Source organism: Temnothorax longispinosus, chromosome 10 (genome assembly GCF_030848805.1).
Source record: "Temnothorax longispinosus isolate EJ_2023e chromosome 10, Tlon_JGU_v1, whole genome shotgun sequence".
In the NCBI taxonomy this organism is placed as follows: domain Eukaryota; kingdom Metazoa; phylum Arthropoda; class Insecta; order Hymenoptera; family Formicidae; genus Temnothorax; species Temnothorax longispinosus.
Window position 1 is genome coordinate 12291646 of NC_092367.1, and position 24286 is coordinate 12315931.

The following is a 24286-nucleotide window of genomic DNA, read 5'->3' on the forward strand; positions in this document are numbered from 1 at the left end:
TTTATTTTATTATTAATATATTCTCTCTTGCGTTATATTGAACAAAGTGTAAGTGATAACTATAATTTCATTATTAACATTAAATAGTATATAAAGTAGGTATATAAGATGGGTATATAGAAGATTAAAAGATTAAAAGGTAAAAGATGGAGAGATAATGATTAAACCAAAGATTACATTATAATTTTTAAGGTTTTAGTTTGTATACAATAAATATTAACCGATTGCATAGTAAATTGTAGTTTTTTATTTCAAATAAATGAATATGTATTAATTATACATTTCTTAGTCGTAATCTCTGAGCTATTAGATCTCGCTTTGCAGCACCTGCATAAGCAGCATCACGCATATTTTCATTATTGGCCATCACACAATCTATCACATCTACATCCTCAATCACTTCTATATTAAAATCATCATTTTTCATTAGACACACATTATGTAAAACACAACAGGCAAGAATATGCAGTGGAATTAAGTCTACTCTATCCATTGCAAGTGTTGTAAGAAGGCTTCGAAAACGTCCCTTTAATAGTCCGAAAGCTCTTTCAATAGCAATTCTCGCAGAAGCATGACAAAAGTTATAATTTCGTTGACGTTGTGTCATATGGCCATTGTCTCGATACGGTATTAGCAAATTTTCATGCAATTTATAGGCTAGATCTCCAACTAAGTGACAATCTTGTGGAAACTTTGACACATCTCCAAGATAGGATTGTACTTCCGACAGACGAAACACTCGTTGATCATGTACCGACCCCACATGTCCAACATAACAGTGGATAAATTGGCAAGTGTGGTCACAAATAGCCTGCAACAAAAGACATACAAACCAATATAGATTACATAAAATTGGCATGAAAAGCATTAACATTGGAATTCCCGCTAAAATTATTGAAGTAGAAAATATTACCTGAAGTTGGATTGAGTGATGACTTTTGCGATTGACATATGCTGCTGGATCATCTTTAGGAGCTGGAATATTGATGTGCGTGCCATCAATAGCACCAATGACTTTAGGGAATCCACTAGTAGCTTCAAATCCTGCCCACACTTGACCAACTCGTTCATTTGTAGGCCATTTAATTACAGTAGGTGCCAGCTCAATAAGTGCATTTATAACACGTCTTGTTATATATAATGCAGTACTTCTACCGACATTAAATCGATCGGAAATCGACCTGAAGATTAAAACAAAAATATATAACAGTTGTTTTCTAGTTAAGGCTTCCTAGAGTTTCGCCGCCGTCATGTGAGATCATGACGTCAAAGGCGGAAATGACACGCTGAGAATTTTTGCGTGCCATTTCCAAATAAAATAACATACTTCAAATTACTTCAGCACACTTTAAAAATACTCCGAGAACTATCCCTTTCTCTTCATAGTTAATAAAAACGGTAAAATAAATGTAATACGAAACCGTGCGCCGGCGCATAAGCACTCATATTACATTCATTTTATGACTGTTTTTTAACTGTCAATGGAAAGGGATAGTTCTCGGGAGTATTTTTGGTGTGTGCTGAAGTGATCTGAAGTATTATGTTATCTTTTTATTTGGAAATGGCACGCAAGAATTTTCAGCGTGTTATTTCTCGTCCCTGACGTCACGATCTCACATGATGACGGCGAGAGCCCAGGAGTCTTAATGACACAAATCAACATAAGCATCTCTGTTTATGTTGCCAACATGTCAAACAAAGAAAGATTGATGCTTGTGTTGACTGATATCACTGACCATGTTCAACAAAACTGTGAACTTATTCATTACCTTAAAGAATCTGGAGTAGCTAATCGCCACAACGCCAACAAACACTGTTTGCGTGGAGAAATCATAGGTGCTCCCTCTGTTTTCTCTCTTAGTAGTATTGGCTCAATAATAGACAGAAGATACTCGAAGGTTCCAGGAAGCATCCTAAATCATACATTAGTTATTGTTTATCCAGTTAGATATTACATTCTGTATTCAAATCTGTACTAAACTGTTTACCATAGATTTTTTGATAGAGAAATATTTTTAGGAAGACATTATTTATATTATTGATACCTGAAATGAGCTTTGAAATCTTGACTTGTTAACCCTGGCACTACTGTTTCAACATAATTTTGTACTCTGGACACTTTTCTTCTTTTATTTAATATTTTTTCCAATATTTCAAGTTCATCATTATCGCTGTCACTTGATGACGTTTCTACCAACTCCCGTATTTGCAGTGCTATTATTGTTACCAAATCTCTTCGATTTGCCTCCATTGTTTGCTACTTAAACGCACGGACGATTTCCTCAGCTGCCTCAGCTGTGGGAAGAACGAGACACTCGCGGGGGGTAGTGTGCGACGATTGCACCCGGTTAACGAAGCTGATCGCGCTCAGCGGGCGAAATTGCGCCCGTGCGACGAGACGATCACACGACACACGGCGCGGTACAGCGTACAGTGACGGTGAACGGTGACGATACAGCGCGAATCACGAGACGAGACGACACGGACACGAATGCGAATCAACGATCGCGAGAACCGTGCCGATCGACCGTCTCGCGGAGAAGAGTATGAAGAGACGAGGAAACCGATGACCGAAAAGCGATGTGGGACTTCAGACTCCACCTGTTACCTAAACGCAAACGCAAACACCAATAATGCCAACGCTACGCTAGTGCCGTTCATGGAGCTTGCTATCGCTATCGCGCTATTGGCTCCATGAACAGTTTTGGTAGCGTTTGCGTTTATAGCGTTAATAGCGTCTTCCCGAACGCACCCTAATTTTATTATATTTTTTAGTCTTTTTACCCCTATTTCATATATAATTTTTAAGATTTATTTGATTAGACCCAGCTTTATACGCGATCAAAGGTATATCCATAATTTTGATCGCATATAAAGCTAAGTCTAATTATATATTATATTTGTATATTTTATGTATTTATATAATAAAGAAATATAATAAAATAATATAATATAAATTATGTCACTCTTGGTCGTGTTCCGAAACTGCCAGTACTAAAAATGTATAGGTCGCGTCACATGTATTATAGATTTTCAGCACTGGCAGTCAATTTCGCGGAACACAGCTACGGTCTGTATTACAATATATTAAAAATGTTAAAAACGTTAAAAATAGTTATAAAATGTTAAAATAGTCATTGGTAAGGAGAAAAATAAATTATTATTTGACGAAGTATTCAACGTACGTTGAATGTACGGACGTAATGTACGTATTTCGTACGTAATGTACGCTTTTGAATGACAGTCTTTTAAAAGGGTAGTACAGTCTGGCGGAGGATTGCGGAGGATCAATTTCAGGATTTATTTGTGACGAAGTGGTAGGCCAATCAGGTTCATGGTGTATAAGATATTGAAGTACATGTTTAGGTGCATTTACAGTATTTTTATATGAAAAAATATTAAAAAATGTATAGGAGTTATGAGTCATCTCTTCGCACGCGCGCTCGACTACAATGTAGGCAGTAGCTCCTGTACGGCGTGCCTGAAATGAAAAACGCAAAAAGGGTATTAAATTTAAATGTATTCCCCACCGGTTGACGTTCGAAAATTGTAAAAATGTTAAAAATTGTGAAAGAGTTATAGCAGAAAGTTATTTTGTGCCAATGAACTTTTTGCCAACTTCTTTTTCTTAAGTGCTATAACTCTTTCACAATTTTTAACATTTTTACAATTTTCGAACGTCAACCGGTGGGGAATACATTTAAATTTATTACCCTTTTTGCGTTTTTCATTTCAGGCACGCCGTACAGGAGCTACTGCCTACATTGTAGTCAAACGCGCGTGCAAAGAGATGACTCATAACTCCTACATTTTTTAATATTTTTTTATATAAAAAATACTGTAAATGCACCTAAACATGTACTTCAATATCGTATACACCATGAACCTGATGGCCTACCACTTTGTCACAAATAAATCCTGAAATTGATCCTCCGCAATCCTCTGCCAAACTGTACTACCCCCTTAAAATGTTGTTTTTTTAAATAGCTGTACATAATTTTGCCCACAAAATTGTACTTTTAAGTACAACATTCCTTAAATAGAATGGTTTCCTTAGCAAAATCGAACAACTTTTTCTATTTTAAATGCCCACTCTGTGTAAAAAATGTGGAAGAAAGATATGTATATTATTATTTCATTAAATACATATATGTATATATATGTATATATGTAATCCGTGGTTTATAAATTAAGTTTTATATCTGTTCTTTTTGTAATAACATTATTTTTATATCTATTTTGATTTTATTATAACATATTTCTTTTATTAATTTCAAAAATTGGCTGTAGTTTTCGTAATAGTTTAGATGAGAACGGAAATATTTTTGCTATAAATATGTTATAATTTTCAGTATTATATTAAGTAAAACATGTGCACTTTTTCCGATTTAACACTAGAAATACCAAAAGCTATTTTCGACCGTTTTTATTTTTTAATATTCTGTTTTTTAAAGTAGAAAATTTATATTGTAATAAAAAAATTATTCGATTTATTCGGTCTTTAACATGATTAATGTAACATTACTTTTAAAAATTGAAACGGTAGAAAATTATTTGGTATTTCTAGTGTAAAGGTTACTTTAGAGTCTTTAGACAATCTATAATTTACGACAGAAGAATTATATAATTCTATTTGTTATGTTTTGTATTTTGTAATCTATAAGAAAACATTTGAAGATATATAATTAATGCATGTATGATGTATACATATGTCTGTATATGTATATATTTTTTTACATGTACCTCTAATTTTTTGAATGTTTTTTTATATATGCAATTTTGTCACAAACTGTCGTGAATTATAAATCGTGTAAAGTGACCTTAAAACTAATACTCTTTTCTTTTTGCTTCCTCATAAAGGAAGCTTTGTGATAGTAAAAAAAAAATTTTTCGAGATTTAAATGAAAATAAATTTAGAATGTTCCAAAATGTCAAGAAATCATATAAATAGAAAATGTCCGGAAGTATGTATGTGTGTATGTGTGTGTACAGATTTTTTTTCACGTATCTACTTCTACAATTTTTTAGATACCGGGTTGAAATTTTGCACACAAATAGAGTATCATAGAAAGTATATTCTCCTCTAATTTTATTAAAATCTGTTGACCGGTATGGATTTTAAGGGGATTTTCATTTTTTACAAAAGTGTGTTTTACGCTGTAGTTTTCTCAATATTTTAGATATCGATCTATTTCTAATTCTATTATATTCTTCAGTTCTTTCTACCCCTATTTCATATATAATATTGTAAGATTTAATTAATCAGTTCTTGAGTTTTTACAGACGTTTGAAATTTCGGAGAATCTGTGTACATACATAGAAGCCTTATAAAGTTGGTCTAATCAACCAAATTTTAAAGAATTATATATGAAATAGGGGTAGAAAAAACTGAAGAATATAACAGAATTAGAAAAAGTTGCCAATAATTTAAATTGTTCAAAATTGAGACTTGAGGTATAGTCTTTAAGGGTTACAGTTGACTTGAGTGCCAAAATGCAACGTAATACAGAATTAGAAAAAATATCCGCGAACGCGCCTTGCTCTACCTCTTGTGTAGTGTGGAAAAGAGTTCAACTACGAGCAATGTTGTCGCCAACTTGATGGCACGACGCTCATTATGGCAATGTTTTTGCCGTCGACATTGTGATATTAATAATAATAATAATAATAATAATAATAAACTTATTAACGGGTAATAAACCCTTTAGCGTACAAAGAGAAAAGAAAAAACAAGAACAATAAGATAAAATTAAAATTTTACAACATAATATGGAGAACATTCAGGTTACAAGAGTAGACGAGAAAGTTTTTGTTTAAAAGTTGATACAGAGCCACCAAAAAAGTCAACCCTATTGGAGAAATTACTTGCAGATATTATTAGCCTATTTACACAAGAATTTGCGCTATACAAAGTACGGTGGTACTCGAGGTGGAAGATATACCTCGAAAAAACCTAAGTAACAAGTGGTAGACGTAATCTTTGTATCTCGAAAAATACACTGAGAAAAAAAATTGTTAATCCCAAGAAATATTTAGTTCGATACGTTCAACTAAACATTTTAGTTAGTTAACTAAATATTAGTTGTTTCAACAATTTATTTCGTTTTTTTAATCAAGAATTAATTAATTCAACTAATGTTTAGTTAACTAACTAAAATGTTTAGTTGAACGTATCGGACTAAATATTTCTTGGGATTGACAAATTTTTTTTCTCAGTGTATATTCTCTGTAATTGGCGCTGTAATTTAAAAAGAGATATTATTTCTTTTTTGTAATTGTAATAATAGGTCACTTGAAGCGCGACTCATTTTTTGATAAGGTAACGTAATTTTGTGATGTGTATCACTTGAGTAATAATTTTTTGGAAATAAAAATACTACTGCTTAGGTTTTTTCGAGATTTTTGGAGATACAAAGATTACGTCCACCACTTGTTACTTAGGTTTTTTCGATACAAAGTACGGTGGTACTCGAGGTGGAAGATGGAGTACTGTCTTCCCTTACAAAAAAGTATTACTAGCTGGTTAGTAATAAATACTTATTTTGTGTATTAATAATACTAAAATTAAGTATTTATTAGTACTTGAATCACTGTGATCCAAGTATTGCATAGTATTTTATTACTGGTCAGTAATTTATGAAAGTAGTATTTAATACAGGACGAGTATTGAATACTTAGTATTAAATTTCTGATGAGAAAGCATTTAATACTAGGTGAAAAATACTTGTGTAATAAATACTTGTGTTGAATTACTGATGAGTATTTCAATGTTAGTACTGAAGTACTGAACCAAGGATTCCATGTGTAATAAATCACTGGCCAGTATTTTAATAATAATACTCAAGTACTGAACTGAATATTCCATGTGAAATTAATCACTGACCAGTACTACAATTTGTATAGAAACATTATAAATGGTAATTCTTGATAATATTAAGGAAAAGAGATAAAAGTAAGGCACAAATACATTTTATATGAAAGTCTGTACTAATTCGTTGTGATAAAAGTGTACAAGTTTTGAAATAGTACTGAGGATATCATTTTAATATCCAATTCAAAATTTTATTACTTTTTTTAAACTGAATTTGTTTCTTAAGATGATTTTTGAAAAATTATATATTTGCGCTGGTTATGACACATGTAGACTATATATAACACTTACATCAAATTAAGAAGTAGTCTACCACGTAAGGCAGTTGGTTCACGATCCAGAGGTCCCGAGTTCGATCCCACCAAGGTAAGTGTTTTTCAAATACGAGAAATATTTATAATTATAGACTGCATCTTAAGAAACAAATTTAGTTACAAAATAGTAATAAAATTTTGAAAAAAAATAATTTTTTTTATGCCGGGTAAATATCGGAAATCGAAATATTGGTGAGTAATTCAATACTAAGCACCAGTAGTTCTGTGTAGTATTAATCACTACCTATAATACTTATCACTACCAGTATTTTCCCAGTATTTCCCAAATAAATATTGACAGTATTAAATCACTGAGATTTTAAGTATTTAGTCAGTAATACTTTTCTGTAAGGGTTACTTCTCTAGTCGGGATGTTAAAATAGATACGTTCCAAAAGATTTCGCTCATAAAGCTCCTCTTCGAGGAAGCCAAATTAATAAATATTTACTAATAATTATACATATAAAAAGGCTTCCTCATAAGAGGAAGCTTTATGAGCTAAATAAAATGTTGATTAAGCAACGTGCAAATTTATAATTCGCATACTTGAAAATTGTGAGAAAGTAATGTTCAAATTTATAATTTGTACACTTAAAAATTATAAGAAAACAATGTGTATGTTTCTACTTGCACACTTAAAAACTATGAGGAAGCAATGTGCAAGTTTCTACTTGCACACTTTTTTTCTATGTTCTGTCCTGTATATTTTTGTCTATCCTTTTATATCTATTTTATGTTTATCCTTTATACCTATTCTGTCTCTCTCTCTCTCTCTCTCTCTCTCTCTCTCTCTCTCTCTCTCTCTCTGTTCTATCTGCATTCGTAGGAAATGTAAAGAATTGTTAATATTAAAGAAAACAATTTTTACATTTTCTCTTGACGGAAGAGACCACCACCTTCTCGCGGTTTCCAACAAATATATACGTTGTCCATGCATTTATTTGAGAACAAATATTACAATATATTTATCATATTGTTGCACAAATAATTTATTCCTTTTTTAAATTTTATATTATATGTATTTGCTAATAGCAAAGTAATTATACTATCAAAACAATATTTCTAAAACAAACAATATATAATTTAATGTTTTATTTCACTTTTCTTGTGTTAAAAATAATTTATTTTCTAAATTAATAACATGATTTTTTTTAGAAGAAAGCGTACATATTGGCCAAGAGTGGATTTCTATTATTTACGCTTTTTATGTTTTTTATTTCTTTTATATAGTTTATTTTTAAAATAAAGATAATATAATTTTATTAGATATTATTTATGTAATTGATCAATTTTACTAACATTTTTTGTTATTAGTTTCATTACTTTTAAATAATTAAGAAACACACGATAGTGTTTCACGACTAGTGTGGGAAGGATATTTTATTGTCATCTGCAATGTCATAATATATATTTTATTTATAAATCAACATCAGAAGGGATACGCGAGACATAATAGACGAGCCAAGTCAGCCTACGCGCTAACGCATACGACTTTCGAACCGGCTATGGCTGTCTGCGCTCTTCTACCCGCCCGAAGACCTCTATGAAGTTGGCCGGACAACTTCAACGTATCGAACTTTCATTAATTGGAATCGATTGGTGGTCGTTTGGTGGTCTTTGGTAGTCTAGTCCGATCGTTTGGTGGTTAGTCGTTTTCCTGTAAAATAAAAATAAAATTTCCGGTGTGAAGTTAGCCGGACAATTTTTATTTTTCAACCAATTTAACTTTTTTATAGCTCATTCGACGCGGAATCGTTTGGTGGTCACGAATATAACCGGTAAAACGTTTGGTGGTCAACCGTTTTCCCAGAAAATAGAAAAAACCGTATGCGCATAATGCCGTATTCGGAACAATTGTATTTATCACCCAAATTGACTTTGATAGGGCTCAATCGACGCGGAATCGTTTGGTGGTCACGAATATCGTCATTAAAACGTTTGGTGGTCAATCGTTTTCCTAAGAAATAGAAAAAACCGTACTCTCACGCCATTGGTCGCATTACTCCGTGACGTTAGCTCGGTAATTTGATGGATAAACATTATTTATCAATCAAATTGACTTCCATACGGCTCAATCGACGCGGAATCGTTTGGTGGTCACGAATATAATCAGTAAAACGTTTGGTGGTCAACCGTTTTCCCAGAAAAAAGGAAAAACCGTATGCTCACGCCATTGGTCGTATGACCCTGTGCTATTAGTCAGAAAAATTGTATTTGTCACCCAAATTGACTTTGATAGGGCTCAATTGACGCGGAATCGTTTGGTGGTCACGAATATTGTCATTAAAACGTTTGGTGGTCAATCGTTTTCCTAAGAAATAGAAAAAACCGTACTCTCACGCCATTGGTCGCATGACTACTCCGTGACGTTAGCTCGGTAATTTGATGAATAAACATTATTTATCAATCAAATTGACTTCCATACGGCTCAATCGACGCGGAATCGTTTGGTGGTCACGAATATAATCAGTAAAACGTTTGGTGGTCAACCGTTTTCCCAGAAAAAAGGAAAAACCGTATGCTCACGCCATTGGTCGTATGACCCTGTGCTATTAGTCAGAAAAATTGTATTTGTCACCCAAATTGACTTTGATAGGGCTCAATCGACGCGGAATCGTTTGGTGGTCACGAATATTGTCATTAAAACGTTTGGTGGTCAATCGTTTTCCTAAGAAATAGAAAAAACCGTACTCTCACGCCATTGGTCGCATGACTACTCCGTGACGTTAGCTCGGTAATTTGATGAATAAACATTATTTATCAATCAAATTGACTTCCATACGGCTCAATCGACGCGGAATCGTGAGCATACGGTTTTTCCTTTTTTCTGGGAAAACGGTTGACCACCAAACGTTTTACTGATTATATTCGTGACCACCAAACGATTCCGCGTCGATTGAGCCGTATGGAAGTCAATTTGATTGATAAATAATGTTTATTCATCAAATTACCGAGCTACCGTCACGGAGTCATGCGACCAATGGCGTGAGAGTACGGTTTTTTCTATTTCTTAGAAAAACGGTTGACCACCAAACGTTTTAATGACAATATTCGTGACCACCAAACGATTCCGCGTCGATTGAGCCCTATCAAAGTCAATTTGGGTGACAAATACAATTTTTCTGACTAATAGCACAGAGTCATACGACCAATGGCGTGAGCATACGGTTTTTCCTTTTTTCTAGGAAAACGGTTGACCACCAAATGTTTTACTGATTATATTCGTGACCACCAAACGATTCCGCGTCGATTGAGCCGTATGGAAGTCAATTTGATTGATAAATAATGTTTATCCATCAAATTTCCGAGCTAACGTCACGGAGTCATGCGACCAATGGCGTGAGAGTACGGTTTTTTCTATTTCTTAGGAAAACGATTGACCACCAAACGTTTTAATGACGATATTCGTGACCACCAAACGATTCAGCGTCGATTGAGCCCTATCAAAGTCAATTTGGGTGATAAATACAATTGTTCCGAATACGGCATTATGCGCATACGGTTTTTTCTATTTTCTGGGAAAACGGTTGACCACCAAACGTTTTACCGGTGATATTCGTGACCACCAAACGATTCCGCGTCGAATGAGCTATAAAAAAGTTAAATTGGTTGAAAAATAAAAATTGTCAGGCTAACTTCACACCGGAAATTTTATTTTTATTTTACTGGAAAACGACTAACCACCAAACGATCGGACTAGACTACCAAAGACCACCAAACGACCACCAATCGATTCCAATTAATGAAAGTTCGATACGTTGAAGTTGTCCGGCCAACTTCATAGAGGTCGCCCGAAGCTGGCCGAGCCGCGCCGAGTCGCCGCCGAGCGCCCAGCGCACACGTATACGGCTCCGTCAGCTGTGTGCGTGTCCCCACCAGGCGCGCAGGCAGCGGGCAAACAGCACCATTGGCACCTCTGAACACAGCCCTTGTCAGTATGTTACCACGGAAATTCCCCATAAGCTGCTCTTACTAGTGAGAATCGTTTGTCCCAAAGTTTAGCCTAATTACGTAATGAATCTCATTAAAATTAGGCTCATTTTAATCAGTAAGATCAGCCGCATGCTGGTACAGAGCCGGATTTTGCATTTTGGCTCTTAAAAATTTATTTTAAATAAAATACGGACTCGCAGCTGACCCAACCTGACCCGTGTCTAGCTGCGCGTTTCCCCACATTTATTATAAATTTTATTTCGATCCTTTTTCCAAAATCCGGCTCTGTACCAGCTTGCGGCTGATCTTACTGATTAAAACAAGCATAAGTAAAATGAGATTCGTTAATTAATTAGGCTAAACTTTGGGAAAAGCGAATCCGTAATTTTCGACCGGCCGACAGAGGTCTCCACTCTTACTCCTGTCGACCCTTAAATACGATTGAAACTTGGCAACGTTTCACTTTTATGGGGTTGGTAGCAGTACTCGCCTCTGTGTTGAGCCACGTAACGGCAGTTGCTAAACGTAAACATGCCGGTGAATTTTCTGTCATTCTGGATAAGAGGTTAGGTGCCCGCGTTTTGGCTATACCCAAATCCTGTCGGTATGTGCACGTTTTTGGTTCTCTTCCGTGCTGTGTCTACTATTTTGTAGTAATGTCAACGATTTTAGGGTTCTCTTTTATGTTATGTTCACAATTTTTTGGTTTTCTTCCGTTAGATTCATGATTTTTTGGTTTTATTTCCAAAGAGAATAAAAAAATCGTGGACATAGCACGGAAGAGAACCACAAAAATGTGCACATGCCGACAGGATTCGGGTACAGCCAAAACGCGGGCGACGCTGCGTTGCCACATCTACCTACTCGCGAACTATCAACTGCTATTTCAGTCTAATTTCGATCGCTTTAACTTGTAATATATTTGTTATTAGATGGTGAATACGTGTTTTCTTGCGTTCTAAATGTTCGCATTAATTTACTGTATGCGTAGGCACGTTTTTTGAGCGTTTATATAGACTAGATATTAAAGAAAATTGGGATCAATCATCGCCGTCAACGCTTTCTCCATCTAACCCCATGTAAAACGACGCATTTTTGGAAATTAATATCTCAGCTTCTGGATGGTCAATAAATCTGAAATAATTCTCACACATGCGGTAGATCCTATACTATCATATATATTTTTTACAAACTAAAATCTAGAGTTGACCAAACTGCTTCAACCTCCATAAGCGAAAATCATTAGAATTTGTAGATTCGCAAGGTACAGAAAAATTGCTCCCTTTTCGTTTGAATTTGCTCCACCTTTACAAACTAATTATCTACAGTATTTATTAAGAAAAACGTAAATAATTGCTTTATGCAGTTCGGAGGTTATCAAGAAATTGTGCGCATGCGCAGTACTTAGCGCCTGCGCAACAGAAATCGAGCGCGCCATTTTTTAAATTATTCATTTTTCTTTAATTTGCTTTATACAGTTTGCGAGATATCAATCATTAGAATTTGTACATTCTTAAGGCACAGACAAATTGCTCCATTCTTGTTTCAATTTGCTCCACCTTTACAAACTAATTATCTACAGTATTTATTAAGAAAAACGTAAATAATTGCTTTATGCAGTTCGGAGGTTATCAAGAAATTGTGCGCATGCGCAGTACTTAGCGCCTGCGCAACAGAAATCGAGCGCGCCATTTTTTAAATTATTCATTTTTCTTTAATTTGCTTTATACAGTTTGCGAGATATCAATCATTAGAATTTGTACATTCTCAAGGCACAGACAAATTGCTCCATTCTTGTTTCAATTTGCTCCACCCTTAAAAACTAATTATCTACAGTATTTATTAAGAAAAAAATAAAAATTATCGTTTTATGCATTTTGCGGGATATCAATCATTGGAATTTGTATGTACATTCTCATTGAGATAGGACTATTCATCTGGATCTACAAATTTAATCCAATCAGCCCAAAGCGCTTACTAAAAGCGCTGACTTCTGCTGAACGCAGCCAATACTTTTGCGCATGGGCACAATTTCTTGATATCCCGCAAAATACATAAAGCAATAATTTTTATTTATTTCTTAATAAATAAGATAATTAGTAGATAATTAGTTTTTAAAGGTGGAGCAAATTGAAACAAGAATGGAGCAATTCGTCTGTGCACTGAGAATGTACAAATTTTAATGATTGGTATCCCGCAAAATGCATAAAACGATAATTTTTATTTTTTTCTTAATAAATACTGTAGATAATTAGTTTTTAAAGGTAAAGCAAATTGAAACAAGAATGGAGCAAATTGTCTGTGCCTTGAGAATGTACAAATTCCAATGATTGATATCCCGCAAAATGCATAAAACAATAATTTTTATTTTTTTCTTAATAAATACTGTAGATAATTAGTTTTTAAAGGTGGAGCAAATTGAAACAAGAATGGAGCAATTTGTCTGTGCACTGAGAATGTACAAATTCTAATGATTGATATCCCGCAAAATGCATAAAGCAAATTAAAGAAAAATACAATTTTAAAAATGGCGCTCTCGATTTCTGTTGCGCAGTCGCTAAATACTTTTGCGCATGCGCACAATTGCTTGATAACCTCCGAACTGCATAAAGCAATTATTTACGTTTTTCTTAATAAATACTGTAGATAATTAGTTTGTAAAGGTGGAGCAAATTCAAACGAAAAGGGAGCAATTTTTTTGTACCTTGCGAATCTACAAATTCTAATGATTTTCGCTTATATTTTAACGTTTACATTGTTACTAACTTTATCATTTATTTATAAAAAAAGTAAAATGGAGCAAATTATGAAACATGCATATTATGAAGGAGCAAATTAAGCAGATTTTTTTCATGTATCGTAAGTTTCATTACTGTACTGTAGAGGTCGCTGGCTGGGAGCTTGTGGGTCTGGTTGAATGAGGTTCCTCATTGCAGTGAAAGCATAGTATGCTCACTCTCTGTCGGCACCTTTGATCCACGGTCTTAATACCGTGCTTTGATCTATTGGGTGCGTTCAGCCGATACTCCGCTAGCCTAGCAATCGTGAGCAGTCGCGCGTTTTCGCTCGTTTCCTCTCCTTTTAATCCATTGGGTCAAAGGAGAGGAAACGAGCGAAAACGAGCGACTGCTCACGATTGCTAGGCTAGCGGAGTATCGGCTGAACGCACCCAACGGTTTCCGATTCGCCGCCATGTTTTTGGAGGACCATCGACGTATCAAGCGGTTAAAGGGCCCCGGGTTGTAGTACCTACAAGTAAAGGTGAAATTTCATGGGCAGTGAAAAGCAGCAGCAGATCGTACTGATTGGCTATAAAGCCCGGTGTCCACGATGCAAGAACTGTGTCCAAGTTTCAGTTTAAGCCAATGAAACTGCTACTTTTCTGTAAGAGCTGCAAGTTTATTGGCTTAAATCGAAACTTGGACACAGTTCTTGCATCGTGGACACCGGGCTTAAAATAGAGGAGTTCTAGAAACTCGAGAACTTCTCTATTTTGCAGCCAATCAGTACGATCTGCTGCTGCTTTTCACTGCTCATGAAATTTCACCTTAACACTGCCCAAATGTCATACGCCGATTTTTTCGAAACTATGCACACATGTAGAACTTTGAAAAATATTTGTGTCGTGTTTTTTTATTTTTGCTTATAAAGCGTTTTAAGAGTAGAAACTACCCTCGAAATATTAACCTTCTCAATTCTATGTATAATAATCCTTTAGATTATGCACGTCAATTTTTTGTAAAAATACAGACCAGAAAACCCTGAAAACTCCTAAAGATATTATTTTGGTGCAAAAACCGTTCAGGATAACGTATATATATAGGGTGTAGAAGGTTAATATTTCGAAGATATATTTTTTACAGTATGCAAAAGTTATTATAAAAGAATCGTATATTATTTGACAGTATTAAAAAAAGTTAAATTTTAATAACATTTTATTTATTTATCATATATTGAAATAGATAGTTAAATAGAAATCTGAGAAAACTGTCGCAAAGAAAGAAAATGACGGACCAATTAAATTCAAAATTTTAAATCTAAACTTCTGATTGGAGGTCTCAATTGCAACGAGCCACGAGGGAAAAGTATAGCGTGCAGCTCGGAGTCGGGTCGGTCTCCTGTTTGGCGGCAGAAGTCGCAATTAATTACTGCGTAGTCGATTGTTTGAAAAATACAAATGTAATATTTGTTACATTTTGTGTTAACAATTACTTGTTTGTTTAAGTGTTATTGTGAAGTCTTTATGTTTATAAATTATTTGTTCGTTTATATATGTATCGTATCAAAGTGTAATTATTTCGAGAACTTTAGAATCAGTAAAGGTTATGTCGAGAAAAGAATCTTGCCGGTGGCGACCTGACGATTAAACATAAATTACTCGAATAAATAATATTTAATAATACTGATTTATTAATAATGGATCTCTCGGCCACCCAAGTTTATGAGGATGAGGACGAGGACTTATCATTCACTCAGAAAATTGTACTAGAGGAGGAAGAGTCAGTGCAGGTTAATTATAATTAAATACTTTTTTTTAATAAGATTTTTAACAATGTTACTTTTAATGATAATGTAAAATTGGAGAGAGAAACAATTACACAAATTGCATTTTATTATGGTGAATTTATAATGCTAATATATTTGATAAGTTTTTATTATTAGATTCTTTTCTTTTAGTGTTTTAGCGTTATATTGAATTATTCCTCAATATTTTATTTTTTAAATAATACTTTATGCATAACAGTTTAACAAAATGTTTTATATTTTATTAAATAATTTAGGTTGGAATGTTAAGTATTGGTACCACAGACTATCAGATCAAAGCAGGGACTACAAAAATTGGTAGTAGGCTTGGTAGCTGTGACATTGTTATTAATGACATAGTAAGTTTTAACATATCTTTTATTATTTGTATGAGAAATTAATTGAAAATAATTTTTATATAAGTTGGTTAATAAAATAAAAATGTATAATATAAAAATGTTCAAATTCTTTTATAAGAATTTGGCATAAATTGATGTATAGAATTGAGTAACATATCTGAATATGGCTTAAAGATAGTTTGAAGGAAATATTTGGTTTTTACTCCCAATATTATTTAGAGTTTTTTTTAAATTAATTCTGGCTGCGTAATACACAGATTTTATACCACTTTTTTCAGATATTTTTCATATATATATATATATATATATTCATATATATATGAAAAGATCAATCAGTAAGCATCCGAATATTGAGAAGATATTTATAACGATTTGATTCTTTTTCTTTAGACAGTATCTGGACTACATGCAGAAATTGAAGCTAATAAAGGCGAAGGATCGACCTGGATCTCAGATCTAAATTCTACCAACAAGACTAAGCTTAACAATGTAATAGACACTACAGATCTTTATTTATCAATATAGCTACTTTATTATTATATATGGTGCTTTATTATTTTGATTTGCGAACTGTTTGACATGTTTGTTAGACAATCTTATTTAAATGTGAAAATGTATATTATTTACATATTATTTATATATGCAAACGTGACTAGTTGATAGAATTATTCCTAATTGTATAACACATTATTTAAGATGACATTGTGACAAAAATACTATGACAGTTTTCCAGACAAATTAATAATATTGTATCTTTTTTTATATGTACAGACAAGATTACAACCCACTCGTTTCTACGAACTCAAAGATGGAAGTGTTATTGAATTTGGCACAGTGCATGCGACTTATCGTACATATCGTCCAGCCGATGATATAGTGATACCAGAAACGCCTGCACCATCGCGGCAGAAAGTTGGGAATACAATAATTCCAAATACGCCAGACTCATCTCTCGTAAGTATCTTAGCATACGATTAGCATACAATATTTGCATTGATTGAACTAAAATTAGCAATATATCTATTTATTTGCATAGAACAATTCATCCAGTTTGGACGATGATGGATCCGTCATTCTTGGAACTCAGAAAGATTACGAGAACAGCGTCTTTCGGCGGCCGCGGATTCCACAACAATGTCAATCTACAAGCAGTAAAAAGAATACCTCCCTGAATGAAAGCAATGACTCGCGAATTGCTACATTGAACACGTCTGATATTAACATTGGCAAAGAACAAGTCAGTATATTTGATGCAGAAACGCAGAATTTTGAGGAGGGATGTAAAATGGCATCAAGTTCCATTCATGATATGGAGACGCAAGGAGTCCTTATAGATACATCCGAGCATTTTGTTGAAGCAAATACTAAAGCTGACAAGCAACTGTCAAAATTAAATATTAATAAAACAGCTAGCAGATCTATGATGGATATCCACGATATAGAAACGCAAAGTTATACAGACGATATTAATGAAATGGAGACTCGAACGAGCAAAGTTAATATTCAAAATGTAACAAAAAAGAAAGTTACAATGGATACTTATACTATGAAAAGGCAAGTTTATACCGACGATACTGATAAAGGTGGCAGCAATTCTCAGAAATCTGAAATTAGCAAGAATAATGGTCGAGAGAAAAATTTAGCTCAGGTCAGGCGCGATATTCACGATTTAGAGACACAAAAGTTTGATAATAACTATATCGCAGAAGATGTATCTGACTTGGAAACTCAACTTGAATTGGATGGCATTGCAAGCGAGCAAAGCAGAGATATATCTAACTTGGAAACTCAACTTGAATTGGGTGGCATTGCAAACGAGCAAAGCAGAGATATATCTGACTTGGAAACTCAACTCGAATTGGGCGGCATTGCAAGCGAGCAAAGCAGAGATATATCTAACTTGGAAACTCAACTTGAATTGGGCGGCATTGCAAGCGAGCAAAACAGAGATATATCCGACATGGAAACTCAATTTGTGACGGATGATACGGCAAATGAGAAAAATGATCGAGCCAACAAGGATAAAGATAAAGACAGTACAGTAGAAACCACTAACGATGGGATAAATCACGAGAACATTACGAAGTCATCCAGATCCAGCAGTCCCGGATCTTTGAATTTATCTTCACCAGGAGTTGAAGATCGTACTTCCTCGCCATTAAATCAGAGCGACCATTTGCTTGAATCAACGTATTTATTAGAGTTCTTTGGCAAAGATATTGATAAGCAAGAAAAAGTGCAAGCATTTAATGCGTCCACGCCGAAATCGCTTACGAAAGTAACATCGGAAAGAAATAGTAACGTCGTAAATATGCAAAATGCGGTGAACAGCGGAGAGAATAACGACGAAGACATATTCGAAGCACCCACTCAACGCAACAGTCGCAAATTTGAAGCTTTAATGTCAGACGATTCCGAGACCAACGAGGAAGATGCGCTTATAATGCGCAAAGTTTCGAAGAAAACGCCTGGAAAGCCTCGATTGGAACAAATCAACGATGATTCAGACACGGATGCAGAGGAATACGTTGCAGAACTTGCTAAAAAGCAGCATGAATCTTCAGGAACTTTAAATAAGCTATCTAATGAATATACAAGTAATAGAAATGACCCTGGCACAAGTGTCGAATCTGAAGATATTTTTGATGTACTAACGCAACGATTGGACAATCCTACGACTAAGGATACATCGGATTCTTCGATTAATCAACCACAAAAAACTAATGAAATTGATAGGGCTATTGATGATATAGAGCCAACGCAAATTATAAATAACATTGATCAGGACACTCGAACAAACATGTTAGACGTTAATGATGTGGCGCCTACTCAACTCATTTTATCGCGTGAAACTTCACCAAAAACGGTTATTAATTCTAAAGACTTTGCGACAAAAAATAATCAAAATGATGTGGATGATATGACAACCACGCATATTATTAACTCAAAATCGGTCGATTGTTGTACAACAGAAAATCTTGATCGTGAAAATATAGATTATGAGCTTGCACCTACACAAGTAATTGGTGAAGTTGAGGATACAGAAAAGAGAAATTCCACTCACAAAAAAGACTCTCCTCAGGTAAATTTAAATGACACTCTCGAACAAAAACTCAATGAGATGTTTAATAATGTAAGTAACGATAATATCAGTAATGATAATGTAAGTAACATTCATGAGGTACCGAACATGTCGACGCAGTGTCTGGAAAATATTCTGGAATCATCGCAATGCGATGACCCTACTAATAAATCCATCGCTAGCAACAGAGGTACAAATAGCGTGTCACGAAAGCAATTAAGAAAGAAAAGTCATGTACCTTGTGATCAACATTCACATAATTTATTAGAGACTGAAGTAAATGATGTAAATACGGCAGAAACTGATTCGCAAGATATTTATTTTTCTACTATTACTACAAGACGAAAGAGAAATATTTTAAGAGATACACAAGAGGAGAATGTAATTTCTTGTCAACATGTTGATTCTTTGCAGGCATCTAAAGCAGACAATGAGAAACCCACGGATGATGATACAGATGTGGAATCTAATAAGAGAAGAAAAATAATTTTGTCAAAGACGAAAAACAAATCCGATGGAATAATGGAAACATTAAACGATGATAACAGAAATGGAACCATCTCAAGCGGAAATAACGAAAAAAGTCTTCGAAGTTCGAAAGCAACAAGACAGAAGGATGAAGCCGCACCGGAAACGAGCAAAGAAGTCTTGGGAATAGATTCAGCTAAAGTCGATGACGCAGAAGAGAACACATCGATTTGCATACCTTGCCCATCAACAGATGGACAACGTGCGCAAAAGTTGGATACATTATATGAGATTGACGATGACATTCTAACGCGGTTACCAGCAGTTAGAATATCGGGAACAGTCTCAAATCCTGCGAGTCCTTCTGCGTCATCGACATCGACTGTACGGAGTACAAGATCCAAACGACATATCGCGAAAAATAAAGGGGAAAAACGTTCATCTTTGACAGGAAAATCACCATGCGAACAGGATGTTGGGAATTCGGAGAAAAACGATCTCAGAGAGCCGTCCGTTGATAGTCATTCAAATTCTGTGCCTGATACTCCAACGACTGCTAAAATATCAAGCCTTGTGGACACTTCTGAGGATAGCGGAACTGATAGTGAAACCGATAACGAAACCAAATACAAGCGATTCCAACAAATGGCAGACAGAATGTTAGGTAATGAACTTGGTTGTCTGAAACGGCAAAATAAAAGACGCAGGAAAAAAATTCGTGTTTCACCAGATGTCTCAGAGGATCCAAAGCAAAGTATGGATGTCGAATCGAATAATCCTGCGCGGACCAGTTCAAGGATGACACGACATTCTAGTAGACAAAGTGACAACAGTTCGCCTGATCTTCAGAGAGAAGCTTGCGCGAAAAATACAGCCTACAGAGACAAATCAACGGAGTCAGATACGAAATTTACTATCTCCAAAAGAAAGACATCTCCGAGTATGGTAGAAGAAATCATGGAGCAGATTAATAAGAAAAAACATAAAACAGCTCAAGTCGCTGAGGAATGTCCAGTTTCTACGCGTAGTCTAAGAAGTACTATAAAAACGGCAACCGATAGGCAATCCCCAAATAACCTTAATTTTACTAAAATGAGTACATGTGCAGGTCCCTCGATGATTGAAAATACGAAGTGTTCCGATGATAACAAAGCAGTATTTAAAATTGCCCTGGGAAAAATTCAAGAGACTTCCTTAAATACGGAAACAGAGGGAAATGTCGATTCTGAAGGATCCAACGTTAGACGAACCAGGCGTATGATTTATGACAAACAAGTCATGATACCTATCAGTGATGTAATTGCGAATGGAAGCAGTAAGAGAGATAAAACAGCTCAGACAAAAGTAACAGAAGAGCAAGCGAGTGAGTCACAAGACAAGGTTCTGAGAGTTGTGCTTACTCCCATAAAGAGTCCCGTAGATGATGCATCCCAAGAGGTCGAGAGAATCATGGCGAAAGGTCCAAGTAATGTGCAAGATAAGAATTTATCAGTCAGAGAAAGCAGTAATGCAAAGATATTCCAAAGAGAATTAAGAATCCGTCGCAGGAAACGATCTAATTCGGATATGCAAACAGAATCTGTTTTAACTGAAAGTGGTATTTCGTCTGAGCTAGAAGACTCTGATAATACGCAACTTGACAATCCTGCGCCAAAAGCTAAACGTGGAAGAGCTGCTAAAAGTTCCGTCTTTTCGTTGCCAGAATCACAAGCCTCGAAAAAGAAGGAAACATTTAAAAGGCCTACTCGTGTTAAGAATTCTTCAAATTTGACTCTTGATTCTTCTACAGAAAATATGATTAGCGAAAGTAGCCAAGGCAGTACGGAAAGTGACGCTTCGACAAGCTCTAGAGTTTCAAGATCGAAGGCGGCAAGCATGAAAAAGAAGGAGAAGACGGAGTTGAATCAAAATACTCATAGACTAATTGATGAGAGTGCTTCAGGATCAAGTACAAGTGGAGAAGTTATATCTCTTTCAACGCCTTCCAAAACGCGCAGGAGTGCGTCTATCCTGAGTAATTCCACACCATTTGCAATGAGACATAAAGTTTTGTTTACGGGTATAACGGATAATATAACGGAAGATTATAGTAAGATTGTTAAAGCGTTAGGTGAGCATATGTTTAAATAAATTGTGCAATTTCTCCGCAACATTATTAACAGTATTTTCCTGATTGTTGACAATTTTTATTTTACAGGTGGAAGCAAAGTGGAAGATCCGGCAAAGTGCACCATTTTGGTTACTGACAAAGTTCGCCGAACGTATAAATTTTTATGTGTGTTAGCGAAGGGTCTACCCATAGTGGCGATCGATTGGCTGAGGGATAGTGAAGCGGCGGCGCGGTTTCTAGCTTGGGAAAATTATATATTAAAGGATCCCGCTGCTGAAGCCAAGTTCGGTTTCAGACTAAGGAAGAGTCTTGACAAAGCTAAGGAGAAAAAATTGCTGGATGGCTATATCGTTGTATTGACGCCGAGCATCGCGCCACCGCCTATAGAAGAATTGAAAGGTGAGATAGAATTTTTTTTTATATTAATATATAAAATCTGTGGTGCAGAGAGCTGTGCGCTGCTCCAGTGAGTTAAAGATTAAATTCAACTAAAATCGTCGAGGTTTTTATTCGATCGCCACTTCCCGGAAGGAAGAGGCAACTCACCGAGAGTATCTTGCGATGAACGCCCTTCTATATTGCCGTTCGGAATCGGTGTTAAATTATAGGTCCCATATATCCGCGTGATCCATATGTATGTAGAAGGGGTTACGACGCTTCGAAACCGAAGCACAATACGACTAAGGATAAAAAATATATTTGACGTATTTGTATTTTTTATAGATATGGTGTCGTCTTGCGGCGGAAAAGCTCTAGTACGTCCACCGACCAAATGGCCCGAAAGAGCGGTGGTTTTGTCTCGTGAAGAAGATTTGCCAAATGCAAAAAAGTTTCTCGCTAAAGCACCGAAGACTGTTACAGTACAATCTACAGAATTTATTTTGACGGGTATCTTAAGGCAGGAAACGAATTTTGACAAGTATAAGTTAAAATTATAACCAGTGATCCTTGATAATGCTATAAATTATGAATGTCGTATCCATATTTCGGTTATTAATTTAGAGACTAGTCTACAATGCTATGTACTGTTACATTTCTAGTATATGAAAATCAGGTGCAATGGGATTTTAAAACTTCTTTTATATTGTATTTATGAAACTCAAGAAAATCTGCTCTGTTCTTATGTAAGTTTTGCTCCTAAACTATCAGTCATATTAATTTCACAAAATTTTCAACGTTTTAAAGCAGGATAAAGAATTAAATTCTGAAATTAATATGTTTATAAAGTTGAATTATTTATATACTTATATAAATCACATTGTATAAATGGCTCCATGTTAATTAGATTGTGAATATTCAAATTCTTTATATATATGTGTATATATATATATATATATATATATATATATATATATATATATATATATATACACACAGGGTGTCCCATTTTAAAAAACGCACCTCGATAATTCTTCAACGAAGCATTTTCAGCAAAAATGTTTCAGACAAAAGTTGTACGGTTTCGAGGGGCACATAAGATGGTGTTATTAGTTTGACCTTGAATAGTTGCTTGAAGGTCACGTCAAGGTCACCTTCAATTTCTTAAATAGAACCCTCCATAACCCCGTAATATATCGTTTGAAAGGGCATAAAATAAGAAAAATTTTGGCGTAAATTAGAGGTCGATATGTTGACCCATTCAAAAGTTATTTAAGGTCAAAATCTGGCTTTTTCGAACTTTGACCCTAAATAACTCCCGAACGGGTTAACGTATCGACCTCTGGTTTGCCCCAGAAATTTTCTTCTTTTATGCCCTTTCAAACAATATACTACAATCAGGTAGGTTCCATTTGAAATTTTTGAGTTGATGCTCCCTAAAACACTAAAAAATTTTAAGTAGGACCCCCCTATATTATAGTATATTGTTTGAAAAAGCACAAAAAAAAGAAAAAAATTAACCCGTTCGGGAATTATTTAGGGTCAAAGTTCGAAAAAGCCAATTTTTGACCCTAAATAACTTTTGAATGGGTCAACGTATCGACCTCTAATTTGCGCCAAAAATTTTTTTATTTTATGCCCTTTCAAACGATATATTACAATATGGGGGATTCTATTTAAGAAATTGAAGGTGACCTTCACGTGATCTTCAAGCAACAATTCAAGGTCAAACTAATAACACCAGCTTATGTGCCCCTCGAAACCGTACAACTTTTGTCTGAAACATTGTTGCTAAAAATGCTTCGTTGAAGAATTATTGAAGTGCGTTGTTTAAAATGGGACACCCTGTATATATATACACATACACATAATGCTAAGATAATATATAATACATAAATATGAAGAAATTCGAAAAAGAGAGAACTTTATGGTTATTAATGCTTTATTTGCTTTGAATTTGTTTATATATTTAATGCTCCATTTTAAGCATTTTTAAACATTTTAAATAGAAATTATAGTACGCGTTGTGTTTTATTCAGGGGATTTGCTCGATTTCATAATTAATTGATAGAATTATTTTACGTAAAATACGTAGACGCGCGGAAGTGCAGAGTTTGTCAGCTTTAATATAATTATCTTAACTGTATATATATTTATGCATTCTTCAATTTTCTAATATATTTTAATAAAACTTTAAATAGATAAAATACATATTCCAGTCAGTAATATGAATGAAATATTTGACAC

General features: G+C 34.7%; 2 protein-coding genes across 7 annotated transcripts; one reads left to right on the forward strand and one right to left on the reverse strand.

The window, feature by feature from the left end:
• Positions 1-224: 224 nt before the first annotated feature.
• LOC139820530 (uncharacterized) lies at positions 225-2736 on the reverse strand. 2 transcript variants are annotated; one of them, XM_071790898.1, is made up of 4 exons: positions 2046-2736; positions 1770-1913; positions 914-1181; positions 225-811 (listed from the first exon to the last, which is right to left on the reverse strand). In XM_071790898.1, the coding sequence occupies exons 1-4, from the start codon at positions 2249-2251 to the stop codon at positions 275-277; spliced, it is 1155 nt and encodes a 384-aa protein (XP_071646999.1). In that variant the 5' UTR covers positions 2252-2736; the 3' UTR covers positions 225-274. The 2 variants fall into 2 exon arrangements, with proteins under 2 accessions (XP_071646999.1, XP_071647001.1); XM_071790900.1 differs by having other exon boundaries at positions 1989-2114.
• An 8261-nt stretch (positions 2737-10997) lies between these two features.
• On the forward strand, positions 10998-24248 carry Mu2 (mutator 2). 5 transcript variants are annotated; one of them, XM_071790088.1, is made up of 8 exons: positions 10998-11160; positions 15557-15627; positions 15900-16001; positions 16392-16490; positions 16773-16955; positions 17038-21661; positions 21749-22060; positions 22385-24248. In XM_071790088.1, the coding sequence occupies exons 3-8, from the start codon at positions 15906-15908 to the stop codon at positions 22597-22599; spliced, it is 5529 nt and encodes a 1842-aa protein (XP_071646189.1). In that variant the 5' UTR covers positions 10998-11160; positions 15557-15627; positions 15900-15905; the 3' UTR covers positions 22600-24248. The 5 variants fall into 5 exon arrangements, with proteins under 5 accessions (XP_071646189.1, XP_071646190.1, XP_071646188.1 ...); XM_071790089.1 differs by having other exon boundaries at positions 11067-11120; XM_071790091.1 differs by lacking the exon at positions 10998-11160 and having other exon boundaries at positions 14636-15627; positions 17038-19083; positions 19498-21661.
• Positions 24249-24286: the final 38 nt, after the last annotated feature.